Source organism: Caenorhabditis elegans, chromosome III (genome assembly GCF_000002985.6).
Source record: "Caenorhabditis elegans chromosome III".
Lineage (NCBI taxonomy): Eukaryota > Metazoa > Nematoda > Chromadorea > Rhabditida > Rhabditidae > Caenorhabditis > Caenorhabditis elegans.
The window spans coordinates 7,833,483-7,860,377 of NC_003281.10; the positions used below are offsets into that span (position 1 = coordinate 7,833,483).

The 26,895-nt window shown below is 34.3% G+C and overlaps 7 protein-coding genes and 4 non-coding genes across 11 annotated transcripts; 5 read left to right on the plus strand and 6 right to left on the minus strand.

Moving 5' to 3' along the window:
* The first annotated feature begins 6,109 nt into the window (after positions 1-6,109).
* On the plus strand, positions 6,110-8,009 carry ceh-23 (Homeobox protein ceh-23). The gene is made up of 4 exons (NM_066299.4): positions 6,110-6,184; positions 6,425-6,597; positions 6,651-7,048; positions 7,612-8,009. Exons 1-4 carry the CDS (start codon positions 6,112-6,114, stop codon positions 7,883-7,885), a joined length of 918 nt encoding a protein of 305 aa, NP_498700.1. The 5' UTR covers positions 6,110-6,111; the 3' UTR covers positions 7,886-8,009.
* Positions 8,010-8,652: 643 nt separating this feature from the next.
* On the minus strand, positions 8,653-10,154 carry ZK652.8 (uncharacterized protein; the record flags this gene model as incomplete). The annotated part of the gene is made up of 4 exons (NM_066300.4): positions 8,653-9,348; positions 9,433-9,533; positions 9,728-9,840; positions 9,890-10,154. The coding sequence occupies 4 exons, from the start codon at positions 10,152-10,154 to the stop codon at positions 9,312-9,314; spliced, it is 516 nt and encodes a 171-aa protein (NP_498701.1). The 3' UTR covers positions 8,653-9,311.
* Positions 10,155-14,752: 4,598 nt separating this feature from the next.
* ZK652.15 lies at positions 14,753-14,894 on the minus strand. The gene has a single exon (NR_052477.1). It is a non-coding gene; the product is annotated as an Unclassified non-coding RNA ZK652.15 (non-coding RNA).
* A 6,757-nt stretch (positions 14,895-21,651) lies between these two features.
* rpl-35 (Large ribosomal subunit protein uL29) lies at positions 21,652-22,164 on the plus strand. Its single transcript, NM_001392146.1, has 2 exons — positions 21,652-21,898; positions 21,952-22,164. The coding sequence occupies exons 1-2, from the start codon at positions 21,668-21,670 to the stop codon at positions 22,090-22,092; spliced, it is 372 nt and encodes a 123-aa protein (NP_001379601.1). The 5' UTR covers positions 21,652-21,667; the 3' UTR covers positions 22,093-22,164.
* A 1-nt stretch (position 22,165) lies between these two features.
* Positions 22,166-23,760, minus strand: tag-307 (ApaG domain-containing protein; the record flags this gene model as incomplete). The annotated part of the gene is made up of 6 exons (NM_066302.3): positions 22,166-22,478; positions 22,529-23,020; positions 23,207-23,359; positions 23,408-23,493; positions 23,540-23,624; positions 23,669-23,760. The coding sequence occupies 6 exons, from the start codon at positions 23,758-23,760 to the stop codon at positions 22,358-22,360; spliced, it is 1,029 nt and encodes a 342-aa protein (NP_498703.2). The 3' UTR covers positions 22,166-22,357.
* A 72-nt stretch (positions 23,761-23,832) lies between these two features.
* Positions 23,833-24,975, minus strand: coq-5 (2-methoxy-6-polyprenyl-1,4-benzoquinol methylase, mitochondrial). The gene is made up of 3 exons (NM_066303.9): positions 24,806-24,975; positions 24,414-24,676; positions 23,833-24,367 (listed from the first exon to the last, which is right to left on the minus strand). The coding sequence occupies exons 1-3, from the start codon at positions 24,972-24,974 to the stop codon at positions 23,942-23,944; spliced, it is 858 nt and encodes a 285-aa protein (NP_498704.1). The 5' UTR covers position 24,975; the 3' UTR covers positions 23,833-23,941.
* A 521-nt stretch (positions 24,976-25,496) lies between these two features.
* On the plus strand, positions 25,497-26,030 carry ufm-1 (Ubiquitin-fold modifier 1). Its single transcript, NM_066304.8, has 2 exons — positions 25,497-25,587; positions 25,658-26,030. Exons 1-2 carry the CDS (start codon positions 25,499-25,501, stop codon positions 25,851-25,853), a joined length of 285 nt encoding a protein of 94 aa, NP_498705.1. The 5' UTR covers positions 25,497-25,498; the 3' UTR covers positions 25,854-26,030.
* A 19-nt stretch (positions 26,031-26,049) lies between these two features.
* On the minus strand, positions 26,050-26,196 carry ZK652.14. Its single transcript, NR_052478.1, has one exon. It is a non-coding gene; the product is annotated as an Unclassified non-coding RNA ZK652.14 (non-coding RNA).
* tomm-7 (Mitochondrial import receptor subunit TOM7 homolog) lies at positions 26,131-26,677 on the plus strand (the record flags this gene model as incomplete). The annotated part of the gene is made up of 2 exons (NM_066305.6): positions 26,131-26,268; positions 26,528-26,677. 2 exons carry the CDS (start codon positions 26,131-26,133, stop codon positions 26,564-26,566), a joined length of 177 nt encoding a protein of 58 aa, NP_498706.1. The 3' UTR covers positions 26,567-26,677.
* Positions 26,665-26,774, plus strand: mir-356.1. Its single transcript, NR_002381.2, has one exon. It is a non-coding gene; the product is annotated as a pre-microRNA mir-356.1 (primary transcript).
* mir-356.2 lies at positions 26,685-26,752 on the minus strand. Its single transcript, NR_052479.2, has one exon. It is a non-coding gene; the product is annotated as a pre-microRNA mir-356.2 (primary transcript).
* Positions 26,775-26,895: the final 121 nt, after the last annotated feature.

Sequence of the window (26,895 nt, forward strand, 5' to 3'; positions counted from 1 at the left end):
ACACGCTAAAATTATTGGGAGAAGCTGCAATCCACGACTATCTGGACATTTTTCCTCCTTGTTCAGATCGTGACGGCATCGCAACTTGTCTTATTTCACTTGGGAAATTGCAAAAACAATGCGTTGCCCGAACACTGAGCCACGATGAAATTAGATTAGACAAATGGATCAACACATATTTAACAATGACCCTTTTTCGCCATTATCGTTCGTGTATTTTATTATCGTATTCATATAACATACTCCTTTTATTTTTCTAGTCTCTAATCCACAGCTACCCCGCTAAAATTTGAATTAGCCCAGTTAATTTAGTTGGTGACATTTAGAAGATTTGGGTAATTTTCGTTAAAGTTCAAGTGGTTCTGGAAAAAAAGAAAATATAGTTTTGCTTTTTACTTTTTTTCCATTTTTTGTTTTGCAGGAAAACTTGCAGTGTTTTTAAATAAAAATGTTCATCGTTTAAATTCAATACTGTGTTTTTCTGCTTAATGGTACAACCGATCAAATGAATTAGAAAATTCAAAAGATTGATAATATGATAGTTTCTGAATATATGTTGCATTACTAGTAAAGTTTTCTATCTCAATTCCCCACCGCTACATAAAACTGAAGAACCTTCATTCGTCTAGACATTTCTGTTCGTTCCTTATTAGTCAATTCCAATTATTCCCCCTTTACTGTATTCCATTTTAAGCTCTCATAAGTCCCTCCAGACACAATTCCAATTTCATTGTCTGATGTGGTTTCTGAGTTTGAAACACACACATATGTATATTCAACGAACGTCATCTGAATGAAATATTATTTGAAAATCCAAAATTAGTCTCCAATCACCACCTACTCCTCGATTGACGCAATTTGATATTCCAAATGAAGTCTCCGAAATTGCCAATTTCCGAAATGCACCTGCAACTTTTTCGGGAGTTTGGGAAGGTGTAGTGGACATGGAAAAAATGAAATAGAAATCACAAATCGGGGTGGGTGACTCCGCCTATTTTTTAAAGTTTTTGTCACAAATCTTAATGAATTAGGTTTATCTGAAATCTCTGTAACTTTCTTTAATATTTTGCAAAAAAATAAATATTTGTTTGCCACCAAATTTAGCGATCTACATCACATAGTTTTGCAGGTTCAAGCAAATTCATAAAATCGAACAATTTCAGAAATATTGGAACTTTTTTCCCTACTTCCCTAGGAAATGTAAAACTCTGGCAATTGTCAAAAAAGTTCAACCAAGGGAAATTGCCAAACTTTTCACATTTTTTGGCAATTGTAAAAAAAACTTACTATTGCTGCAAAACATTGGTAGGAGCCAGGGCTCTAAATAAAATGTTGAAAAGTAGTTCATCAATAATATCTTAATATCATCAGTTTTCCTTTTTTTTCCAGGAAAAAAACACTTTGGACTCTTTTTTGCATTCCTTCACAAGTTTTCTATTTTCATCATTCATCTAATTCTATTATCACGTTATCAAGATTAATCTTCTTTTCATTTGGTGACCAATTTCATGTCTCATTTCCCCGTTTTTCAATTGCAGACATTCTATAAATTGGGGTGTTTTGCGTCAGCGAGTTGTGGTTCCGATCGGTTAGATGACCTGTGGATTATTATGGAAAAAGGGATTAGTAGGCTTTTATTGGATTCCAAGGATATTTAGATACATTTATTTAGAAAATATGATCAAAATAGAGTGGAGGTTTTGTTGGTTGTTTCATGGATGCAAACAATTGATCTGTAATTGCTAAAAAATATCGATAAGAAACATGCGTTTTATGCTTTGTAGTTTGACTTTGAAAGTTAGCACCAATGGCACATACGACAAGTGAGATGCGGACAAAAGGGTTATTTTGACGATTTCTGCAATCTTGGGTACATTTTTTCAAGACTATTTCCACAGAAAATTTCAATTGCCAAAAATAGCTCAGGGATAACTTTTTGAATGCGAGTAGTTGCGATTTTTCAATTCCCCCTTGTTGTCATCAATTGAGGAACACCCAAAAGCCAAGTACTTTTATTTTCCTGATCCGCATAAGAAGTTAAAACTATTGTTTGCAATGTGACTTGGTTCGTGGTACTCCTAGACTAAGTTGTTACTTGAAGAAATTTGATGGATTACAAGAAATTGCACCATTCAATTTATCAATATGATCTATACCAAGTGACATACGAAATTTCATTTGTAATTACAAAATCGCACAGGTGTTTCAATAATTTTATTTGTCATTAATATTTGAAACAATTCCGCCGCTCAATTCAACAAATCACCTGCACAAAAATCGGCACTCGAAAAGTTCAATAATCCCGTTAAAGCATTCCGGAATTGGACAAAAATGTCGACTAATCTCCCACCAATTCACCGGCCGAGTGACGCACAAACGGATTTCCAAAGCAGTCTGCAACTTGGTAAACGAGCACCAAATTGGATATTTATTGACCACAATGGATTAATAATCACTATGACAAATGACAATTGAAATGACAATGATGTGAATAGAAAATGACGACTCGAAAAGGAAATGTTCCAAATTAGAAGTTTCCCAGCAGAGAATTGTTTCTTAAATTAGATTGAGTGTTCTTAAAATAGTACAATTGAAATACATAGATTTATCCACGGAAACGGATGTCTTAACTTATCACTGGATTTTCTTGCGCTAAAATGAAACTTTTTAAATTTATTCCTGAAAGTCAGCACAAGTTCAGAATCCTATCTTTCATTAAATTGAACCTCGCCAAAATTCGAAAATCTTCATTTCTAGGTGTGTGGCCGCCCACACGGCAAACTATACGTATTTCAACTCTCGCAAATTTCAAAAGTTGCCCTGTACTTCATTATCATTTGACGTCATTTTCCTCATATTTTTTGGAAAAGATATGACGTGGCGTGGGAGTCTCAAACTTTTTCCATAGAAATCTCACAAACTTGGCATATAATTAGCGCAATTTTTTCAGGATACTGGACTCTTACTATTAGTATTTTGACTGTTCCCATTCATTCTAGTCCGAATTTATTAAGAGTGGATTTACATACATAGAACTTTGCCTACGTGCCTGGGAGTTTCTATTAAATAATTTTAAAGAAGTTCGCCGCATTCTAGAGCAGCCTGACAGTTCTCAAATAAAGCTTTGAAAATATTTTTCCGACGAACAGTTTCCGAACTTTTCAATTTTCCAAAGATACATTTTTCTAAAAAACACCCGAATTATTTGTTCATTAAAACTAATTATTTCGTCACTCGTAATATGAATAAATGGAGTAAAATTAGAGAAAAAAACAGGTGAATGTTCGTAGTTTTTCCTTTAGTAAGCCATGATCTCATAGGTCTCAATCGTAATATTGGATTGAATCAGAAAATTATTCAGTTACTAGTGTGAGAGTGTGTTTTTATTTGGGTGTGTGTATTTAGACATAAAAGTAGTGGCGGCAGGTGGAAAATTGGGATTTGAGAGCAAAAATCTAGATGAAGAAAAAATTATGTTTGCAAGCACACTTTGTTGGAAAAATTCGATTAGGTCTTGATCTACTAGAGCGGAGAAAAGATTTGATAATAAATTAGGCGTTTAAAAACTTTTTGCGTAATATCTACGTAGGTTAAAAAGAATTTAATCAAAAAATGAAATGCCACCAAAGATTGAGAAGAGTTTAGAATTTTATAAAAAATGGCTTTCACACAAGTTTCGTAGAAAAAATTGAAAAAAAAACTGTGGTATTCGGAAAAAAGAACCCAAAATCAACATGAAAATACTCAAAAAATGTCCCCACCGAAAAATTCTATAGTTTATAATATACATTTTAAAATCAAAAATAAATATTAAAGTATTCTTTTTAAAAAAACTTGCATTGCCGGCAATTGCCTAATATAAGGTAATTGTTGAAAAACCCAAAAAAATCTGAAAAACTGACGGAAATTTGTTATTCAATCGCGAATTGTTCGAGGTTCTTAAAACAATATTTTCGAATCAATCAGATATTTTTACATTTACAGAAAATTATCATACCAAAGTGGGCACTTTTGTGGATTTGCCACACCCCTGGTTTTGAATTCAAATATAAAAAACCAATATTTGATGGTTTTACAACTTTGAAACTTAAATCTGAATTTTAAGGATTCATGCATATGTACAGTACATAGCTCATTGCACATTTACACGTCATCATTTCGAATAATTTTTAATCCTTTCAGATCATCCAATTCTTTATCCACTTGTGACTTTTTTTCCCAATCACGTCAAAAAAGTTTTAAGACGCTCCAACTAATTATCGAATCCACTCGGCTCAATCCGGATAATCCTCTCACTCCCCCCGCCCAAAGCGATTATTCGATGAACAAATGATCTTTATCACTATAATCATCGTCAAAGCTATCATCATCAGAAGGTGATAAACTACATAGCTCCGCCTTTTCCGTTTTTAAGCATCTACGCTTTTTTTGCTAGAAAAGGCTAAGAGGGCGGGCTCTCCTTAAAAATTGAGGATATATAAAAGATTGTTTTCTAAAGCTGTGATGTGATCAAATAGTTATGATTGGGTGCATTTTTTGTGTCATAATCTTTGAAAATATTTGTATTTTTTATTTGTTTAGATATTTTCCAATTTCTAGCTCCGACCTTCTGATTTAAATGAAACATGTGACCTGCGAAGAATTTGAATCAGAAGTTTCATAATTCCGGCTTCGGGTCAGAAAACCCACAAATCATATTCTTAGTTTTTTTTGAAGGAAAGTGGTAGGTATTTAATGTTTCTGTATTGATTCTCAGAAAGTTAGTTACATCAGGTTTAGGTACCTACATAATTGTTCAAAATATGATAGTGGCAAGTTTTTAACATGTGTTTCAGTGGAGAAAAGTATGAATTCTTAGAAATTGCATTAAAAATAACAAACCTTGAGATACCATAGTTATGTTAACCTTCAAAACAAGTACCGTATTTCCACTAGTAGTAATGCACTTTACTCTTAAACTTTGGCAGCGTTTGTCGTAGTTTTTGTTCGTTCTATCGAAAAATTGTCAACTGATAAATAATTTGTTTGATTTTTTTTTCTATAGATTCGCAGTTATCTTACAAACGAACAGTGGTACAATCTTTTAAATTTAAGCAGTTTCAAGTGTTTTAATTTTTTGTGGTATTAGACGTTATTAAGAGCAATTTATGTTCATGGCTATTCCCATAAAACCTCAAAATTAGTTTCATTTTTGATCTTCTTTTTTCCAAACATTGAGACTTCCTTGAAAATGACAAATAATTGGCTTCCATTTGCATGTAAAATATGTATAACGTTCGATCATATTTAAACTTTAAAGCACATTAGCCTGTGAGCTTTGATATCTGACTAACAGAAATATGTTAGACACAAAATTCGATTGCTCTCAATTTTATATTTGAAACTTTCGAAATTTTCACCAATTAAAAATTTTACACTTAAAACTCAAATTGTTGAAAATAATCTAATAGGTTGTAGTAAATTGGAGCAGCTGCAGAAATCGAGAAGGAAAATTAAGTTTCAGATTTTTATTTTAAATTCTCACTTTTTCATTTCTGATATGCAAAAATGTGATTAAATAAAATCCTCCAGACATTCATTATCTACGTCTTCCCATCTGATTCCATTCATCTTTCATAATCCGATTAGCAATTTCAACATTTCCTGGAAACACTGATCTTTAAAAATTAATCCTTTTCATTTTTGTTTCGTCTGACTCATTTAATAATATCTACACTGATATACCTGCACAACACACTGACTACTATTATTACTTTTACTACTACTATGACTACTATAATCTACTAATGAGTGGTAAATTTTGAGCTTTGATCATTCGTTCACATCCCTTGGTAATTGGAGAGAAGCAGTGTATTTTCATATTCCCAGACTCACACGTTTTTGAATTTGTCTGCAATAGTGAAAACTTTAGTTTCTATAATTTACCATTCAGGGGTATCAGCATTTTATTGCACCCAGTAATTTTAGATAATTTATGGTTTGAATCTGTTTTTGTCCAACTTGATCTGATAAACTTAGAACAGTAAGTTCTACAATTGCCAAACTTTTAATTTTTTACCTCTTTACATTTTTCAACATTTTTACATTTTTTGATTAATCTTTATTTTCTAGATGGACACCCATCTTCCATTCCAAACTTTGCCAGTTTCAACGCCGCTGCCTGTGTCTTCATCATCTCTAACAGGTAACATCAAATCCATTTTGAAATGTGCTCTTACACAAAGCTCCTTAATATCCAAATCGCATTCCCCCACACCATTTAATGATTTCATGACTGAAAACCATCTGTCAAACACGACAATCATCCGATTTTCATTGCTGATAAGCTGATTTCGGGAATGATGATGATAAGATTTGTTAGACTTATTCAAAAATCGAGAAAGATGAGAAGCTGTATGGCTGACATATCATTTTATGAATTCAGACGTTCTTCAAACAATTGCTGCTTTACAAGCCTGTCCCACATCCTGTATACCTTCAACATCAACTGGAATGCTTTCACCGAATCTTCCCTTCTCGGCTACAATTCCACGTGTCAACTTGTTCCCACCATCACAACCAGCCAATTCTTTAATACTGCCAACAATTCCAGCACAGGTGAATGATTTTCGTATTTTCAAAAAACCTCTTAACCCCTTTTGTATTTTCAGCCTTTTATTCCAAATCCATCTCTCCTGCAAGCCAATCCATCTGCTGTCGAAGCTCTTGCAAATGCACTTTTTGCAACAACAAGCCGTCGGGCTTCTTGCCCAGAACCTCCTGCATCCTCTCAAGCAACCGTCACGCTTCAAGTCCCATCTACGGGTTCTCCAGAACGACGACGTTATTCAGAAACAAATATGGAGGTTCTGCTACGTGAACAACTTGCACAATTGATGCCTCCAACCTCTCAACTACCCGGAATGCCTGGATGTTATTATCAACATGTTCCAGCTGCTGGAACTTCAGGAATTCAAGGATCATTAGATGCGGCGTTAATGGGAGCTGTTCCCTTGGCTATGAATAGTATGGCACATAGTCGGAGAGCAGCAAATCATAGAAAAGCAAGGTAAGGAGAATAAACCAGCAAAATGACACATCTTTGTAGCATACTCTATCAACTTTTTATCAATCTTTAGCACAAAATCTGCAGCTTTTCAGAAAAGAGCTTTTTGACAAATTTTCATTTACATTTCTTTGAAGCTGTGGCGTTTTTTTTCGAGAAGAAGAGCACAATATACTTGTATACTGGCTTCTCGCCTCAAAAATTGAACAAACCAGTTTCAGAAAACTTTCATAAAAAAAGTCAGAAAAATTGTCAACGAATCATAGAACCATCAGGTGACTCATTTAAGATTTTATAAGCTTTATCAAATCCTTTGACGAAATAAACATTTACTTCATTTCCGAAAGGAAGTTTTTTGGCCTCTGACTTGAAGTTTTTAAAAATATAATTTATTTATCTTTAGAAATTCTTAATCAATCTAAAATATAACTTTGACGCAAAACGAAGTTCGTGGGATAATTCATACGTGCCGAATTGAAAAGAAATTGTTGGTTCCCACAGTAAGAAGCTGAAGAAGATTGTTTTAAGATTCTAAACTAAAGATCAAACAAATTCAAAGTTTTCAGAACAATCTACGGTACAACACAAACTCAACAACTGGAAGATATGTTTAAAGGACAAATGTACGTAGTCGGAGCAGAACGAGAAAATCTTGCTCAACGCCTTGGCCTATCACCTTCTCAAGTTAGAATTTGGTTTCAAAACCGGAGAAGCAAACATCGTAGGAAACAACAAGAGGAGCAACAGAGCACGACGTTAGAAGAAAAATCTGAAGAAATTGGAAAAGATGAAGAGGAAGATGATGAAGAAGATGAAGATGATGTAAAAGTTCTGAATTAATTTAATTTTTTTTTTCGTGTTTACTTGTTTATTTCCTGCCATATTCTGTTTTAGAAAATAATTAGAAAAAATGTGTATATTCTTGATTATAAAGCATTAAACAAATAAAGTTTTATGTGAACTTACTTGATAGGTTACGTTATCAGGAAATGGTTCGGTGCTTCAAAGAAAATGTGAAATCTTACAAGAAAGCTTAGCGAATGGCTTCAATTTTTTCTAACTCAATAAATAATCAATATTTTACAAAAAAAGTATTGCGAACAAGAGGTAAAATATTTCTGATCACTTTGTTAGTTGAACATTTGGTTTTTAGACGTGTATTTTTCCAGATACGCCAGTTTGAAGATACGCAATTTAGCGAGTCCTTGAAGTTTTGTGGATATATTTAATTTTGCATACGACCAACTTTTGAAAAAAAAACAGTAAATTCCACTGAACAAACCGTAATTTTCCACATTGAACAACTTATAAATAAAGTCTGTGTGATAAGTTGCCAAAAATTGTGTGTTTAATCGAAATTTCTGATAAAATTCAAGTTATGCCACCAACCAAAAATTGGTTTGAGAAACATCTTGTCTTTGGAATTCTACATTTCAACAAATTTTAAAAATTATACAGATTCTCTTAGACAAGTGTTTTAGAAAAAAATAGCTTTCAATTGCCTCTTGGACGGTTCAAAGTGACAATTTGAGTGTAAAATTTTCAAGTTTTAGCTCCATGTTCCGCCATGATTTTGCCATTTCATGATGGTTTAAAAACCAAAAAAAAACCAACTGAACATTTATTGACTGATTTTGAGTAATATTTTAGAAGAGAATGAAAAAGAAATTAAAAATATGAGAAAGAAAATTTGCTGTGAGGATTTTTGAAAATAAAAAAAGAAACAAAACGGGGAGACTGAAAGATGTCTGGGTCTTCTGAAACATAAGAAAGTATGAGCCGAGAAGAGATGACAAAAATTGGAAACAAACCTCAAGCCATGTATATATTTTAATGAAAGACAGGGACAGGGAAAAATGGGATTAAGTTTAATTGAATGAAGAAAAAACAAACAAAAAAAATAAAAAAGAAAGAGAAGATCTCGTAGATTTCTGGCCTAAAACAGGAAAAGTGGATAAAAAAGGAAGTGGCCAACACTATATCACTATTGAAACAACGGAATGGGAAACCAGCTACTTTTACAGGACGCGGTGGTGGAAGAGTTTAAGCACGGGGATACTAGTTACAGAATTGGAATATGTTGAGTTGATTTGAATATTTTTTAAACATTGATCTAGGTTTAATTTTAAAAAAACATTATAATCAACTATGTTATCCAATTATTCGAAGAACACAGAACAAAGGACTTTGATTTTTGGAACGAGGATAAGTTGAGAAGACGTGGAATGCCTCGAATGGTCATGAAGAAGGATTGCTGCAGTAGATATTACTTGCACGGATTGTTTTGCAGGAATTTCTTCCATCTGCAACAAAACTATTCTACATATGTACATAAAAAGCCAAGCATTTTGATTAATGTAAAATTAATGTAGATTTCGGGCACCTACCTGATTTCATGACGAAGCTCCATTCTTTCGATATCAATGCACGCCAATTGAACATAGGTCTCGTTTTTCTTCACTTCAGATCCTAATCGAATCATTTGGCACTAAAATTATATTAAGTTTCTTCTAGGCGTATACAGTTGGAATCAAATACTGCTTCATTTTGGATACTAATGAACAAATATTTCAGCTACCGAATGTTCCATCCGGTTCCACCCGGCAGCTTTCTTATATCATTTAGTATTTTGGAATTTTACGATTTTTTCGTTTATAAGTCAGTACCCAATGTTTAACTCACATCAATATCAACTCGCTTATCGTGTACATCGTGAAGCTCATTGAGCCAAATCCTGGTCTGTGTTTCCACGTTTTCAATTTCCTTTGACAACTCTTCAAGTTCTTTTTGTTGACCTTTAAATTACTTTTTTAGTCTTATTCCTTCTACAGCTTAAACCCTTACCATTTGCCTTTGCTTCATCCAAAAGCCCTCGAATCTTCTTGTGCTTTTCCTTCAACTCTCCACCGGTAGCCGTCAAAATTGTCATCTGTGCCTCGTTCTGTTTCAGGTCCAAGGAGCAAGCCTCGAGTTGAGCACACAGTTTCTCGTGGCGTACCCAGCTTTTTTTCATTTCCTCTTCGCCCTCGTTTGGCTGAAAATTCCGTGATTTGTCCATACATTTTGATATACAAAAGAAACTTACATGTTTATAAATTGGTAGTGGCATTGTTATCGTTAGGGCGATGGACCTTTCTTGGCTGGTTTACCTGAAAATTTAAATATTTGATTGATAAAAAAAAGAGATTGTGAAGAAAAGGAACGGAAATTGTGAAGTAGGTTACAGGAGCATTTGCAAATGACAAATGAGAACAACCAAATAGATGGAATACCAAAAGGTTCCGAGAAACAATACTCGTTACTTGAAAAAAACGTTCTATGTGTAGTTTGACAAATAAAAAACAAATATTTTCTTGCCTCTATCTCATATCCTATTCTATGGAAAAAGAAAAGTTTCCGGAGATTATGTATATATGGTGATTGAGAAGGTTGTGGGACGAAGGAAGGGTACGTACCAAGACAATTATCATGTTTTTGTGGAAAGGGTCAAGCAATTACCATAGGTTATTATTGTTTTTCTGTGGTGACAAGAGATCAAGGGATCGCGAATCAAAAATCTGCATTAAAGGAAGATTTAGACTTTATATGTAGTAAAAAAGTAACCGAAAGTATTATTTGGAAATCGACTTATTATTTTCTGAATTTTTTCAGAATTATTTTTTACGAAAGTTGAATACAACTATCTATTACTATCGGAATGGACAAAATTATCAAAGACTGCCTTTTTCCCCAAAACTTTTAGTGTCTAACAAATTTAAAGTTTTTTTTGTTCCAAGAAATGGGCTTCAGATAGCCAAAACCCCATTGGTTTTCGCAGGTGAACACAGTTAACAAAATTATTTTTAAAAAGAGAAGATCAAACATTCAGTGCTTACGTATTTCATATTTTATGATTCTTTTTGAATAGTGACCCTTAACGACTTTCCGTATCTTGGAAACTTTGCATGCATCACAAAATTTAACAAAAAAGTGCGCTCTTTGAACTTCATTAACTAATGAAGCTTCGCCCCCGGAATTACAAAAAACGTACAAAACACTCAACAAACGTAATGGGATTAGCTCCAAATTTTGATCTCACTCAACAAATTCATTCTCCAAATTCCTTTTACCAAATTCGGACACTTGGCTTCAGAAAAAATCTAGTACAAACCAATTAGAACCGCCAACAAGAAAGAGGAGGATATCGAAGAACGAGTCTCTCGGGGAGCATATCCGGCTTTCAGTCGCTTTTTGCCATTCTCTAACCCATTTGAGTCGATTGGTGGTGGACACTTGCACTTTTTGGTTTGGTGTCATGTTGTACTGGTTGCAAAAAAAAACGAAAAAGGAACAGATAATTGTTTTGTTATAATAGGAAAAGCTTTGCAAGATATGTTCATAAAAGTCCAGTAAACTAAAATTAGATAATCTCAATTTTGCTGAAATGTCAAATTTAATTTTGAGATTGTTTTGAAAATTTACAAAGGCTTCAAGTTTGAGGACTTTTTCTTGGAATTACCTGCGGTGTTTTACTATTACTGTACATAAATACCGTAACAGTAGGGTCCTGCAATTTATATCGAAAATTTATGCTAAAAATAACGACCAATCAAATTTAATAATCGTTTTGTTCCAACATAATTTCATTCAATTTTCAGGATTTGATTCTAAGCTAGACACAAAAAAAGATTGTTGGTCGAATTATTACACGAATCGCTGATTCCATTAACATCCTTGTGTGGTCGGTTAAACTTTTAGGTTTTTGGAAACTCAACAATCTTTTTAAGGTATTATTACACATTCCAAATTATGTTTCCAAAGCACTTCATAAACTTACATACTGTAGGATTTCATTCACAAAACCTTCCACTTTCCAGCTTTTTCTATTTCTACTAACAGGCGCCCCAAAGACGCAATAAACTCCTCATAAAAAAGAAGGGTGTTAGAACCCGATTATTACACACACCTACACCTAGCAATTTGTACCCTCATCGTCAGAAGAGGAAGCAATGAATGAAGTAGTACTCTTACCTACTTTAGTATAGTGGAACTAGTAGACACCGGGGGCACAAAAAAAGATAGAGACAAAAAAGAATCAAGCAAAAAACAAGCAAGCGGTGGCGGGACTTTGGAAGGGAGGAGAGGGACAGCAAATAGGCCATAAATTTTGAGGTATTATTTAGCAATTGGTTCTGGATTTTTAATATGCTATCTTTATGTGTTGACGTCGCATTGAAAATGATCTGAGAACAATTGAAACCACCAAAAGAGATTGCAACTTTTTGAAAACCTTCCCGATCTTACCCTATCGTAAGAAAACAACTCAAAGAGTTTCAAAGAATGTGCAGTTATAGAGGAGCCGAGATTATGAAAGTTAAATCATTGATTATATATTTTTTGTTCAATTAAAAAAAAATATTAAAACATAAAGAACAAGGCAACTAGACGAAATTAGAAGCATAGGAAAAAATATTTCTTGAATGGAAAAGATGAAGAGAAAAATGGGTGGAGAAGGAAGGAAGAGCAATATGGACATGTGCTCTTTTTGCTAGAAATATGGGTGGGATGTGCTTTGCTCGAATGTTTCAGTCAACATTTGACGATGATGTGTCAGCGTGGGTTTTCTTTTGACCGGAAAAAAACCGTCTATTTTTTGCCATGAAATTGAAAGTTGGACTGTTCGAAAGCTGAGATGAGCTGTGAACAAATGATGCCATTGATATCGTCATTGAGAGTCATTGAGAGGGAAGGAACACAAAGGCAAAAACATAAAACTTAACAGGAAAAATAAAAATAAAAAATACGATTTTCTTGACAAGTCTTGGCAAAGCATCAGACAACTGGTTTGAATGGAAAACATGACAAGAACAAGGTAAACTACATTGAACGAACAGTTGGTAAACCTGTTTTTTCAAGAGTTGGAAGGTGTTATTTTATTACGTTCTTACAGTAAAACTTTTGAATTTTAGGTTTTAGAAAGGTACACAAATGTTGTCCAAAATTATGAACTAGGTTAGGAAGTTAGTAAATATTGTATAAACCCCGTGAACGTCTGACTTTATCAGTAAGATATTGCATAAAAGTTTTGTGTTTCAAAAAAAAAAAATAAAGCTAGTTGCAAGAGTTTTTTTGGTATTCTACCTTTGAAATCTTTTTTAAAAATTACCATCGTCCAGAAACCAAATTTGTTTTGCTTTTTCAACAGAAAAATAGAATTTCAGAAAGAAATCCAGATGATCTCCTCCGTAGGTCGTAAAAATGAACATAAAATTGGATCAGTTCTATCCAAAAGCAGTTTATCAAAAAATGTAGGAAAGGTGATAAAATGATAGATAAGAGAAAAAGGTTTGATTGTCACTATAAATCTTCTCCTTTATCTCTCATTCTAATTTTTTTTAGCTGTTGGCCAACCACTCTTTGACCTTCCATTTGATATATGTGAGTTCTCGAAACATGTTTTTTTTCAACGGGAAACATTTCGACGTAGGAAAAAATTGGTTAAGCTTTAGGCTAAGACGCTTAAAAGGGATGAATTATTAGTTGAAAATTGTGCATTTTTGCACTATGCCTCAGGCTAGAAAAGTGGGCGGAGAATGTTTTTTGAGAAAGATAGTATTGGAGTGTAAGAGGTTGCAAAGTAGGATGTCATTTGCACACACACGTTTGAAAGGCGTGTTTTAAATGGTAATGAACTAAAATAAGAGAAATAGTTTGGGAGATAAAGAGACGTAGACAGTCGTACTTCTGGCTTTATGACTTTTACAAGAAAAAGTCGATGGGAATTAGAAGAAGTTGGTGGGAAAAAGTTGGAAACGTTCGGAAAAATTTATGGTTTAGAAAAATTGGAACACGTGGAACCAATGATGTGGGAAAATTGGTTGCTTCAAAAAAAGTCAGTGCAGCTGTTTTCAGGTGGTTAGGCAAAAATTCAAACAATTACTGCCGATCACTTTGTAAAATATTTAAATTCCACTTGAAACGTTTGAAAATCGTTGATATAACATTATTAATTCATGAGGTATGAATTTCCTACAAACGCGGAAAGAAACAAGAATTTCCATTAATTTAAATATTTTGCTGCCCGAAAAATTTTACGTTTTTCTCATTCTCTACTGTAAGAAGAAAGGCTCGAAAACTCAAGGGCGTGGAGAAAAATAAATTGGATTTCTCCAAAAAAGGAATTACAAGTTTTTTGTGCAAAAACACCAAATCCACTTGTTCCGTCAAGTTTGTAGGTGTGCTTGATCATTTGGAAATTTGAGAATTTTAGAGTGGATTTCAAAACACAAAGTTTAGACTTCCGATTACAACAAAATGTATCAAACTATAATTAAGTATATATATGTGGTTTCAAATGATTAGTATCTCAATGAAAAGCCCCATAATTCAATTAGTTACAATGCTTGGAAATAGTTGAAACACAAGAAACTTAATTACTAAATCGAATGACAACTGTATCTAAAAGTATACGGTAGATGTTTCGAGCAGCAAAATTCCAGACTCAACGGGATGGCAATTTATTTTCTAACAAAAGAGATCTCAACTGAACTTAAAATTAGTAGCAGAATAAAATCGAGCTATGACGTCAGAGTGGTCAAGCCCAACTCAAAATCACTTGGAAATTCCGTACCAAAACTTTTGTTTCTAGTCTTTTTCTGCAAAACTTGACAGTTTTCATCTTTTTATCTCTCTTTTTCTCGAGCTTCTCTCATTGTGGTGGCGGTGCAAAAAGTGAATTAAGAGGCGAAAAGTAACGAAGAGAGACAAGCAAAAAAGACAAAAATTGGACGAGAAAAGGAGCAAAAAGACGAAGAAGCTCTCTCAGCCTTCTTTACTCTCTTCATCGTTCTTCAAGTTGCAATTAAATCGAATGAAATAGCGTTGTGATAGAAAGATACGCAGACAAGCAATTAGTGAGAAAGAGGAGATGAAGGCTTTTAGGATAAAGGATGAAGCCAAGGGCACATCTCAGGATATCCATCTCTACAAGTTTATCACATTCTTATAGGAAACATGAATTTTCAGATCTAGATGTGAGGAGGGTAGGTAGGTTTTGACCACTAGGTTTAACTTGAGCGAAAAGTTATATTTTAAAAAGTTAGAAATTCCGGGGAATCAAGAAGAAAGCTAGCAAAGAACCGGTCATCTATATTTTAAAGTCGGAAATTATGTACCTCGCCTGACATTGATTGTCGTCATTTTCTACCTATAAGATTATGAAGCTGAAAAGATACAGTATCCTCATTGGGGCTTGAGGAGATGTTTTTAAAATCTTTGATGAATTGAAATTCATAATTGAAAACATTTCAAAATGTGTCGATCGAATAATATTTCGGTAGTATTAAAACCCATGCAGACGATATTCTTAGAGCACTTCACTAGAGCACTTCGCCCCGGTTTCCAATTAAAATTTATTTTTATGATTTCAGCGATTGTGGTTATTTCAAATTGGACTCTGAAACTTCTAAACTAGTACTAGTTTACATTCAAAGAGAGGAACACAAAATAATTTCTGGTCGCAAGAGTTGAAAAAGTTTATAGCTTTGAAATAACTGTTATCAAAACTCAAAAATTTAAATAAATAGCTCCTAATATATTATTCTGAAGAAAAATTTAGTGGAAATTTCTTCGCCAACTTTGTCGATAAAATATGAAGAGAGAATTTGATTAAATTAGCAATATAAATCGTACTAAACGAGACTACTGGAACCAAATAACAAACAAACAAAAAAGAGTGGTCAGTAGTAGTAGAAAATGAAAAGAAAAGAACAAAAACATTTAGACGGTGTCAGGTTTCAAAGTAGTAGTGTAAAAAATGACGTCTCTCCAGACATGGGACAGGTGCCAAACCGAATTTTTGGAAAACTTGTGCAACATTAATTTAGTTTTAAAAATAAGTAAAAGTGTTGGTATTGGGAATTGAATCAACATAGTTTTTATGAAAAATATAGTTAAATAGAATGTTGAAACGATGACAACATCTTAACTAGGAATTCCATAAATTCACAGATGGGTAGCCTGGAAGAAACAATCGTGAGCAAGAAAAAATACCAGATATTGTTAAATGTTTCGACTAGGGTCTTGGCATACATTCCTGGAGCTCATCATTTTTCAAATTGTTTTCAATTTTGGGCTCAAAATGTGCAAATTTAGTTATAGTTTTCGGACTTCGAAGAACATAGTTCTGTGCGGACAAAAGAATGCGGAAAGCGAGGAGAAAAACCGATAAAATCTAGTCTTCGGGGGTGGAGACAAAATTTTGTGTCGTCCTCTTCTTTTTTTTGCTCTGTTTCTTGTCTTATTCTCTGTGCCCATTGAAACATTTTTGGAGCAAATTTTTGGGAAAAGGAACAACAAGACGACGAAGTCCTATTTTTTGTATGCGTGCTTTTTTTCTGCGCCAAGATGGGTGAAAATTCTTTGGAGGGGAACGAAAATTCCTTGGGATTACCAAGGAGGAGCACTTTGAGAACTGAAGAAGAATGACTGATTGTGAGGGATTTTGGAAGCAAATTTTGAAGAAGTGGAGTGAAATATGAAAAAGTGGGTGTGAAGGCGTCAATGGAATGCATGGTGTCAGGCAGACGGAAACTTGAAAAATGTCAAAGTTTGATATCTAGGAACTATTGGATTGCGGGACCAGGAAACTTCTACAGTTTCAATAATAGTTACTTCTAACGGTGAATAAATTTTACTTCTGTATTAACCGGTTGAAATCTCTAATGGCAAATTTTTAAACAATTTCCTAAACTCGCCAAATTACATTTCTTCAAACTGGCGTATCTTGAAAAGTACAAGCCTAGAAAACAAATGTTAAACTAACAAAATGATCATAAATATTTATGTTTTTTTTATGCTGCAAAATAATAATTATTCGTTGAGTTACATAGGGTCAAAGACGATTTATCAAAATCCTCCTAAATTTTTGAGAATCGTTCTGTTCTACCAGTCATAACTCAACATCCATTGAATTTAAGAAGAAACATTTTGTTTTAGAGAAATTGAAAAATAATTTACTACATTTTATCAATTTTAAGTTTTCTGATATTTTCATGTTTAACCGAGTTACAGACCGTTTTTCGAAAAAATCCAATTTCGCCCATAAAGCTCTTCATATCCTACGGAAAAACTTAAAATTTGCACGAAATATCATCATTTTCAGTGCTCTACCAGGTTCCATTAAAAAATTTTGAAAAATATCGTTAATCTCGAAAATCGTCCTCCGCTCCGAAAAATGAAATCGGATGTTTGCCTTTCGGAAAATGACAAAAAAAAAATGAAATTGTGATATTGGGGTCGAAAAATATTTTTTTAGAATGCTGAGAACACGTTTTTTACGAATATCATACTCATTTTTGATGAATTCTTCTTCGAAAAGACCTGAAATTAAAACATGAACCTAATTTTCATTCTCACGTGACATTTATTTTCTTAAAACAATTGGAAAACTAATCGAACTACCAATTGTTTTAAATCAAAAAATGTCACGTGATAATTATAATTAGGTTCGTGTTCTAATTTCAGGTCGTTTAAATCGATAATCGATTATTCATCAAAAATTAAGCGGAGGACGATTTTCGAGACTAACGATATTTTTCAAAAATGTTTTTAAAAAACCTGGTAGAGCACTGAAAATGATGATGTTTCGTCTAAATTTCAAATTTCTGCTTAGGATATGAAGAGTTTTATGGGGGAAATTGGATTTTTTCGAAAAACGATCTGTTACTAGGCTGAACATGAAAATATCGAAAAACTTGTAATTGATAGGGTAACATTTGTTTTCTACACATGTATTTTTCAAGATACACCAGTTTGAAGACATGCAATTTAGCGAGTTTTGGAAGTTATTTGGTTGCTCATCGGGTGTTCAAGATCACTTAGAATTCGGAAACAGTAGCACAGATTTTGAATATTGTGGATATAATGAAGATGCACTAAACTGACCAGTTCTCACCCAAAGAAGAGGCGGGAAGGGTCATTTTTAGAGAGCTGAAATTCGATACGGAAGCCTCGAAATGTATAGTTGTTTCTTTTGTTTTTCTTCCTTTTTTGTTCGGATTTTTTCGGTTCCACTTGTGGTTAAATGTATACGAAAAACGTACAAAATAAATAACAATAATAATGGAGCTGGAGGACAGGAAAAATGATATGGGGGAGATGGAAGTAGACATAGTAGCGTGACTGAAAATGATATAAGGTGAGGGAGGAGCTGTGTTTTGACCTTTTTGCTCTTTCCAAGCAAATAAATGATTAGTTGCAAAAAATAGATTCCACCTAGGCATATATTGTAGGCCCGTAGTTTATTGGGATCTAAAACTGGACTAAATAGAACAGTATGCAATATGCAATTCACTGAAAAGCTTTACTTCCTAAAAAATCATGCCGCAGGTTTGAGAAAATTAATATTGAAATAGGGTGCCTGAAAGATTTCAATCGGGTCGTAATAGTCCATTAAATTTTCAGTGTAAAATTCAACTTCTGAAACCAAAGAATTTCATATGAATAATTGAAGTGTATCATTATGAATTCTATTTACACATGTATGAATGATAACTCGGCTTATTATTATTTCAGCCAAAAAGCTTTGGTAACCCTTGGCAACCAACTTCACTGAAAAATAAATATTACGAATTCAGTGAAGAGAAAACAATAATGAAATTCGAATAATATGGTGAATGTATAGTGAGAATGGAATAGGATGGACGCAAAAAAAGAAGAATGGGATAAAGGATATTCCAATGTTTGCTCAGGAGGTATAAAACAAGAAGAGGCTTGCAATATATATAGTGATGATTACTCATTTTATGTAAAAATGAGTGGCACTGAATTTCAATATTCTTCTCGAATAAAATACAAAAAATGATGTCAAAATATTCCAAGATCGGTGTTCAAACTCTTGTGATTTGCGGCCAAAGAATACTGTACCCGGTCTCGACACGATCGAAAGAACCTAAGTTCTTAATTATTTTTGAATGGAAGCTTAGAAAAATAGTATGCGCCTACAAGATGTACAATTAATTTGTAATTTCCTCAACGTTTTTGATTCAATTTTAAATAAATGTAATAATTTTTAGGTATGATTACTAAAAAATAGGAGAATTTTGCGGGACAGCAAGTTGAGCATACTAGTATACTTGGCCGGCCGGGAATTCCTACAGGCAGTGAAACTTTCTGATGACGTGGCAAGAGCAAAGACAATTCCCAAACCGGCTGGCATATTGAATGGGTCGGACATGTGTCCGATTTGTTTCAATTTTCTTGAGTTTACTGGCACGTCGCTTAAACTAAACTCGAGTACTACTTTCTTCTCTTTCTCGGTCATGTCAAATCGAGAGATTTCGATTTGTTCGATGGAAGCACCCTTAAATGGGGTTCAAACTTTGACCAACCATAGCAGCAGCAGCAACAACACAAGTAGACGTCGTGTCGTTTGCAACAAGATTTGTGCGAAAAATGCCACGCATGGCTCCAGGGAATTTTGGCCATTTTTTGCGGGACAAAATTCCAATCGAAACAATGAAAATGAACGATGCAAAAATGTGCGGGGAAAGTTGGTTGGAGAGGAAGAATATGAGTTGAAACAGAAATACAACAAGATAAGTTAGATTGTTAAGATCTTTCCGAGGGGTTCCAGATTCTTCCGAACTTAATCTAGTGCTAGAGAAAGCTATGCCAACAGAAGATAAACTGCCTTGAATCTACTTTACAGACCGCAAATACTGAAATATGTTTCATGATGAATTTTTTTTTTTAATAATTTCGAATTTTGAATTTCAAAACCTTAATTTCCAAATTTAATGCATTTGTCAGTCAGTCAGTCACTGTAAGTATTAAGATCGTGGCGGGACCTTCAGACTTCAAAAAAAAACATGTACCATTCGAAGCTACTCACTGAGAATGTTTAATAGGATTTTTGTTTTACTTTTTCGAGTAACAGTAGAGGTGCTTCAAAATTTTGGCCCTGCACGGTTTTTGATGGTTATAAGGATTTTTCGGAAATGTTTCATGTTTTGAACGAGTTGGGTTTTGAAATTTTCAGATTTTCCAAAAATATACAAACGGGTGAGCGCCTTTAAAGACTACTGTAATTTCAAAATTTCGTTGATATTTAATTTTCATCGATTTTTCAGTTTTTTCTCGATTTTTGAAAATGTATGTGTTTTTAATTGCTTCATATTTTTGACTAAAAACTCTAAAAGTCGATGAAAATTCCACAGGAACGAATATTTGAAATTACAGTAATCTTTAAAGGCGCACTCTCGTTTGTACTTCACAAAAAGCGGGAAGATACTGTGTACGGTTGTTTGGTGTAATAATATTGAAAAAATGCCTGTTAGGTTAAATAAATGAAGACATCAAACATATTTCTTTCAACAAAAATAAATAAAAAAGAAATCTGTCCGTGTTCGGGTTGTCACTCTTTGGTTTCGTATAGCGCGGGTGGGTGCTCTCTTGTCTCTGTTGGCGCCTGCACCAAAGACAAATGGGCCCGAAGAATTGTGGTCCTCTCGAAAATAGGAAAAAAGCATCGAAAAAATAAAAATGAAAAACGATATTCAGTGTCCACTTTGTTTTTATGTTTGACCGTGTACAAAAAATAGACAAAAATGGGAGAAACTCGAGATGTTCTCGGAGCCTCTGTCCACATCGTATAGAACCGCTCTTTGTTTGTGTTGTGCTTTTTTGCGGTCTTTTTTTGTTTTTTTTTCTATTGCTGCCACTTGTACAAGTTGATTGATGGTCATTTCCGAACGGGTGTTGTATATTTTTCAAGATGAAAATACACTTTTTCAAGGAAACAGTTCAAATACTGAAAAAATTCTTAAAATGTTTTCAGTTATTTAGTATGCTTCGGATGTAACTTTCATTTCGTACAATTTATATTCAGAGACAAAGCGTATGAGTAACTTTTCACAGTTTAAATTCAATTTTACTGAAAACTTTATTTACAGAAACTTGCAAAATTAGCGTTTTTGTGCAGATGTTTTATCGATGGCAATTTAAGGCATTTTGGAACACTTTTGAACTGTTCCAAACAAAAAAGCAGGTTGTAAACCTGCAAAAAAATTATGATTCCGTCAAAGCGATAACATTTTTCGGAAATTCCGAAAAAGTTTGATGTGAAAAACTTCCTTTCAAACCGCCGCGCTCATCATACACCTAGGAGCGTGTTTTAGTGAAGTGTATCAGAAGTGTGCGAGACTTGCGAAAGTGGGCCTCGACCACGCCCCCTTTTTCGTGCGCTATGTGTTTCACTGGGAAAATTCCGATTTTTTTCGTTTTTTGCCTCTTTTTCAGTGGTTTTTAAATATTTCTTGAGCATTTTGCGAATATTTTTATACCAAACAATTTTTATTCCAAAAAATGATCGATATTAATGTAAAAAACAGAAAATTCGGTTCACGGAACACCATTTTTAATTTAGGCCAAAAATCGAATTTTTCCGTTTCGTTATTATTTTTGTTGATTTAACGTTGCTTCTCGTTTAACGATCAAAATTCTATTTAACAAGTCTGTCGAAAATATTTCCGCTCTAATATATTTCAAAATAGATTTTTTCCATTCTCTTGTTTTCTTAATATTTTTTTGCAAATAATTTATAATTTTTAAGCAATCTCATTATTCAGGGTTACCACAGTAGTCATGACCAAGCTGAAGTGCAAGTCTCTCCGCGGCGAGAAGAAGGATGCCCTTCAAAAGAAACTCGACGAGCAAAAGACCGAGCTTGCCACTCTCCGTGTCTCGAAGGTCACTGGAGGAGCTGCCTCTAAGCTCTCCAAGATTCGCGTTGTCCGCAAGAACATCGCCAGACTCTTGACTGTCATCAACCAGACCCAAAAGCAAGAGCTCCGCAAGTTCTACGCTGACCACAAGGTTCGTTAACCGTGTATTTAAAAAAAATATATAACTTGTGTAATTATTTTCAGTACAAGCCAATTGATCTTCGCCTCAAGAAGACCCGCGCCATCCGCAGAAGACTGACCGCTCACGAGCTTTCCCTCCGATCTGCCAAGCAACAGGCTAAGTCTCGCAATCAAGCCGTCAGAAAGTTCGCAGTCAAGGCTTAAGTGGCTTGTATTCATTGTTATCCATTCATGGACATTGTTCTGGTTCAATTTCAATGAAAATTGTTGCTTATGTTAGTAATTTTGACATTCATACAAATCAAAAAAAGTTCATTGAAAGATTGTATCTAAGTTCACCTGGAAATACACAAAAATATTTAAAGTTCAAACAAGGGGTTAAGGCACCAGAAACACCAATAGTCATTTTTCCTACAACTGAAGAAAATTTTTGTACATTGCTGTCAGCGTTTAAACAATTATTTATCGATTAAGCTGCGTCCGGAGCTGCAATTGGAGTTTCATTGATTTCTTCCGTTGACTCGAAAACGATTGTAGGAATGTGAACGTCGAAAAGAACGCCGTTCTCCCTTTCCATTTTAAAACGACCCCTCAAAAATAGTGATGATTCGTGACAAAATAAACGAAACTTTTTTCTTACCACATGTGTCCGCCTTTCGTATGTTTCAGTTCAAGTGTACTGCTGAATTGGAAAGCCGGAGTTGCTGCGTTCAATTCAGGTTGCTTTCCCACGACACCATGTCCATGCATTTGATTCATATTGTTTAATGAATATACCTTGAGTGTTCTTTCTCTTAAAATCACCCCGTTTTCTGGTTTTTTATTCTCGATCCTGATGACATATCTCCACATATGCTGCTGCTGTCCACCAACCATATTGGCACCAAGATAGAAAGTCATCACAGTTACTTCTATGTTTTCAGTTCTTTCCCGATAGACGTCACGAGGTCCAAGCCATGATCTGTTTGGATTTGTGTATCTTTCAACAAGTTCTGGCTTCATTGCAATATCATAAAGTCCAATGCCATCGTGAGATGCGTTGAAAATGTGGTCGAAGAGATCGTGGTCAAAATTGACACCTCCGGATGGAGTAAATGGGATAATATCTTCATGTGAGACACAGTCCATACCACTGAAAATAATTTTTGAATTGAAGGAGTTTTTATTATGAAAAAATTTCTTTAAAATATACGAAATCATATTTTTATTTTGATTTTTTAGAAAACTGATTTTGTCGCTTTCAAAAAAGGTGTTGGTGTTGAGGATTGTTCCAATCAATAATATTTTTTAATTATCTCATTTACAAAAATCACCGTACTTGATTAGAGTCAACATTTTTTGTCCGTGTCTTTTATTCTCCATTGGTGCATCTACCAAATACGATGTAATATCTACTGGGAATCCCATATGACTCCAGTCATAGCGATGAATGAGAACTTGGTAGAAATCACGCGTAAGAAGATGCTTTTCGCTAAAAAAAAATTTAAAATCAGAATAGCAGAAATTTATTGCTACTTACTTTTGTTGACTTCTTTTTTCATGTAATCTACATGGAAAAGAGCAAACAACGACTCCTTTGTAAGCAAATGTTTTGTGAATGAAAATCTGCAATTTAATATTTTTGCAAAATAACTGGATTGAGTCAACCAACTTGTCCAGCTTCAAATGTTGGTTTATTAGTTGATGGCAAGAGAAGTCCAATTTCTTTCAATATTGGCGTTGTGGCGCTTCTGAATCTTAAAAATGATGATTATCGAGTCTGAAATCATCTATAAATTACCTTGACAGTAAGACTTTCCCAGCGGAAAAGTTTCTTACACTGTGCTGAATAGCACTTCGAAGTTTCATATCTGAAATTGTTGGAATAAACATGAATTTTTTCAGATTTTTTGAGTAACAACGGGAATAAACCACGGAATCATAGATGTCAGGAAATACAAATATAACAACTTTAATTAAATTTATGCAAAAATTCTACACGAAAAATACTGAATATCACCTAGAAAAATGGAATTAAATGAAATTTTAAAAAGAACAAACAAACAGGAATAAATTATTTTCTTGGTTTCATCCCCTTATGAATCGAGCACACTCCAAATGTCAAATTCTCGTATCGAACATTACTAAAGCCTTCTTCTCTAATTATTCTTGCAAACTCGTCTTGATTCGGGAATTTACGAATACTCTCAACCAAATATTGATAACTGGCACGATCACTGGCAAGAATTTCTCCAAGAACCGGGATCACATTGAAGGAGTATGCATCGTAAATTGGTTTCAGTGCAGAATTCACTTCTGAGAACTCCAAAATAGCAAGTTGACCTCCAGGTTTGAGTACACGAAAAGCTTCACGAACAACCTTTTCAGGGTGTGTACAATTTCTGATTCCGAAGGACATTGTGAACAGATCGTAAGTGTTCGACTCAAATGGCATTTGCTCGGCGTTAGCGCATACCCATTCCGCGCGAGATGGTTGGATCTGAAGTAATACATTAAGGATATGGAATTTTTTCAAAAACAATTACATCTCTCTCCTTCTCCGCTCGTTTTTTTCCAACATCGAGCATTGGTTGATTAATATCGGAAACTGTCACTTTTGCGGTAGGCGAATGTCTGAGAATTCTGAAAGCGATATCCCCGGTTCCTCCTGCCATATCCAGACATTTCGCATTATACGGTACTTGCAGGCCACCAACATAATAGTCTTTCCATAATCGGTGAACTCCCATGCTCATTGCATCATTCATCAAATCGTACTTTTTCGCGACGTTTGCGAAGACGTGGTGAACTAAAAAAAGACATATAGTATCAGTAAATTATATAGATGTGTTGGAAAAGGGCTTATTTTATGTAGAGAACTTTGTGATTATTATTTGTGGCTATCAGCTTTTTTACGTTTCTGAATCGAACAGCTAACCTTTCTGCTCCTTCTCTGCCTCATCAACGTCAGTGAATCCAAAATGTGTTTTCTTTCCGGGCTCTGACCGTTTATTATCTGAATTGACTTGATTCACCGAAAACTGCCGGAAATTTCCAACGTTCGTAGGTTTTCTCATGCTTTTAAATAAGTTTGTTGCTCCTTTCATTCTGAAAATAAATGAGTTTTAATTCGGACAAAAGATGAGAAAATTTTGAGAACTTAATTGCGAAGTTGAATGATAAATTAAGTGATAAAAATCACGATACTCTGAAAGTTCTTGCAAGAAATATTCTACCGCATTTTCCCGTGGAGATTCCTAGGCCATCACTCCATAATGAATTTTGAAGAGACGTATTTCTCGTTTTTGTGGTATTTGTACACTAAATACTAGCGTTCGAACTACAATCTTCATTTAAATTTCACTCGAACTTTAACATATGAAAAATAATTGAATTATATTATAGTTCTTGATCACGCCATCACTGGCCTAGGTTCCGTCAAGTGGCCGAGTTTTGTAAGAGACACTTGGCATTTTTCCAGTTTTTCTCTCCTATTGTTTTTCAGTTTTTCAGGTTATTTTGTGCATTTCTGTTATGTCCTTTTCTTTATCAATTTGTTCGACTTTTTAAAAAACAATTTTTCAAACAAACTGGACGATTATTATTGATTTTATGCGAGAGATTTTCAGGAATGTCGGGTGGAACAGCAGCAACAACTGCCGGTTCCAAGGTGACCTTCAAAATCACTCTAACAAGTGATCCGAAGCTCCCATTCAAGGTGTAAGTTTTTATATTTAAATTTTCGGTTTACTTTTGATTTGGAGTTTTGCGTCATGCATTAATTTTTCAGCCTCTCCGTGCCGGAAAGTACCCCATTCACCGCCGTTCTCAAGTTTGCCGCTGAAGAATTCAAGGTCCCTGCGGCTACATCAGCAATCATTACGAACGACGGAGTTGGCGTCAATCCAGCTCAACCTGCCGGAAACATTTTTTTGAAGCACGGAAGTGAACTTCGTCTGATTCCACGTGATCGCGTCGGCCATTGAGCATAAGCCAATTGTTGTCTACATTCCTGTATTATGACATAATTATTTTTACAAAATGTGATGTCTCTGTGCATTTCTATCCTAAACTCGCTAAGTCAGATTTGAATATCTAAATTCTTCTAAATATTAATTTATTGAAATTCCCCTTTCCAAAGTACGCTATGAAGCTTTTTTCTCAAACTTGTTCAATCAATTTATCAATACTGGTTGCTCTTCCGCATTTTATCTTACTTTTTTAAAACTACTTTACTTTTAGTCTTATATTATTTTATTTAAGATGAAGCTCTCCCCAGCTACCAAGTCTTTCATCGGTAAGACAGTCGATATTTCCACATTTGCAATCCAATGGGGATTCGTGCCGTTTGTGGTCTACCTTGGATTTAAGAAAGGCGCTGAGCCAATGCCAAATGGACAGGTAAAAACTAGAAAAAGAAACATTTAGTTTTAAAATCACGTCTCCGAGAGAGCGTAATAAATAAAAAATGCGTCCCATAATACACAAGATTCAAACATTTATATAGATACCGCATTTTCTTTACAAGTTTCTCGTTGTGTAAATAGAACAATTGCATGCGAGACGCTGCCAATTATTTTTTAATTTATTTGTCAAAAGTTTAAGTTTTACCAAAAACACCTATGCTTTCAATTCAAAGATTTAAGAATTCATATTTCAGATCCTCCCTCTTTCCGCCATGAGTCTTCTCTGGGGATAGTTTATCTACGAAAGCAGCCGGGTGGCCGTTGGATCGTTCTGAATCTCATAGTTTTGTTAGCCTCCACTCATTGTTTTCTTCTTTTATTAATAAACAGTTAAAGTTTCCTTGAGAACAATGTGGTTGAGCAACGCGAACAAATCATCAATGTAAATTTCAGCGGATTCGTTACGACGTGTCTCACCACATCGTTAGTAGGATTTCAGAACACATTAAGTAGAAATCAAGAGACGCGGAATAGTGAAATGAAAATGCGACGTTTACCTTTCTGAGAAGGACGGTTACACCGGATGTACGCGTCGACGCTTTAATCTAATAAGGATAAGGTT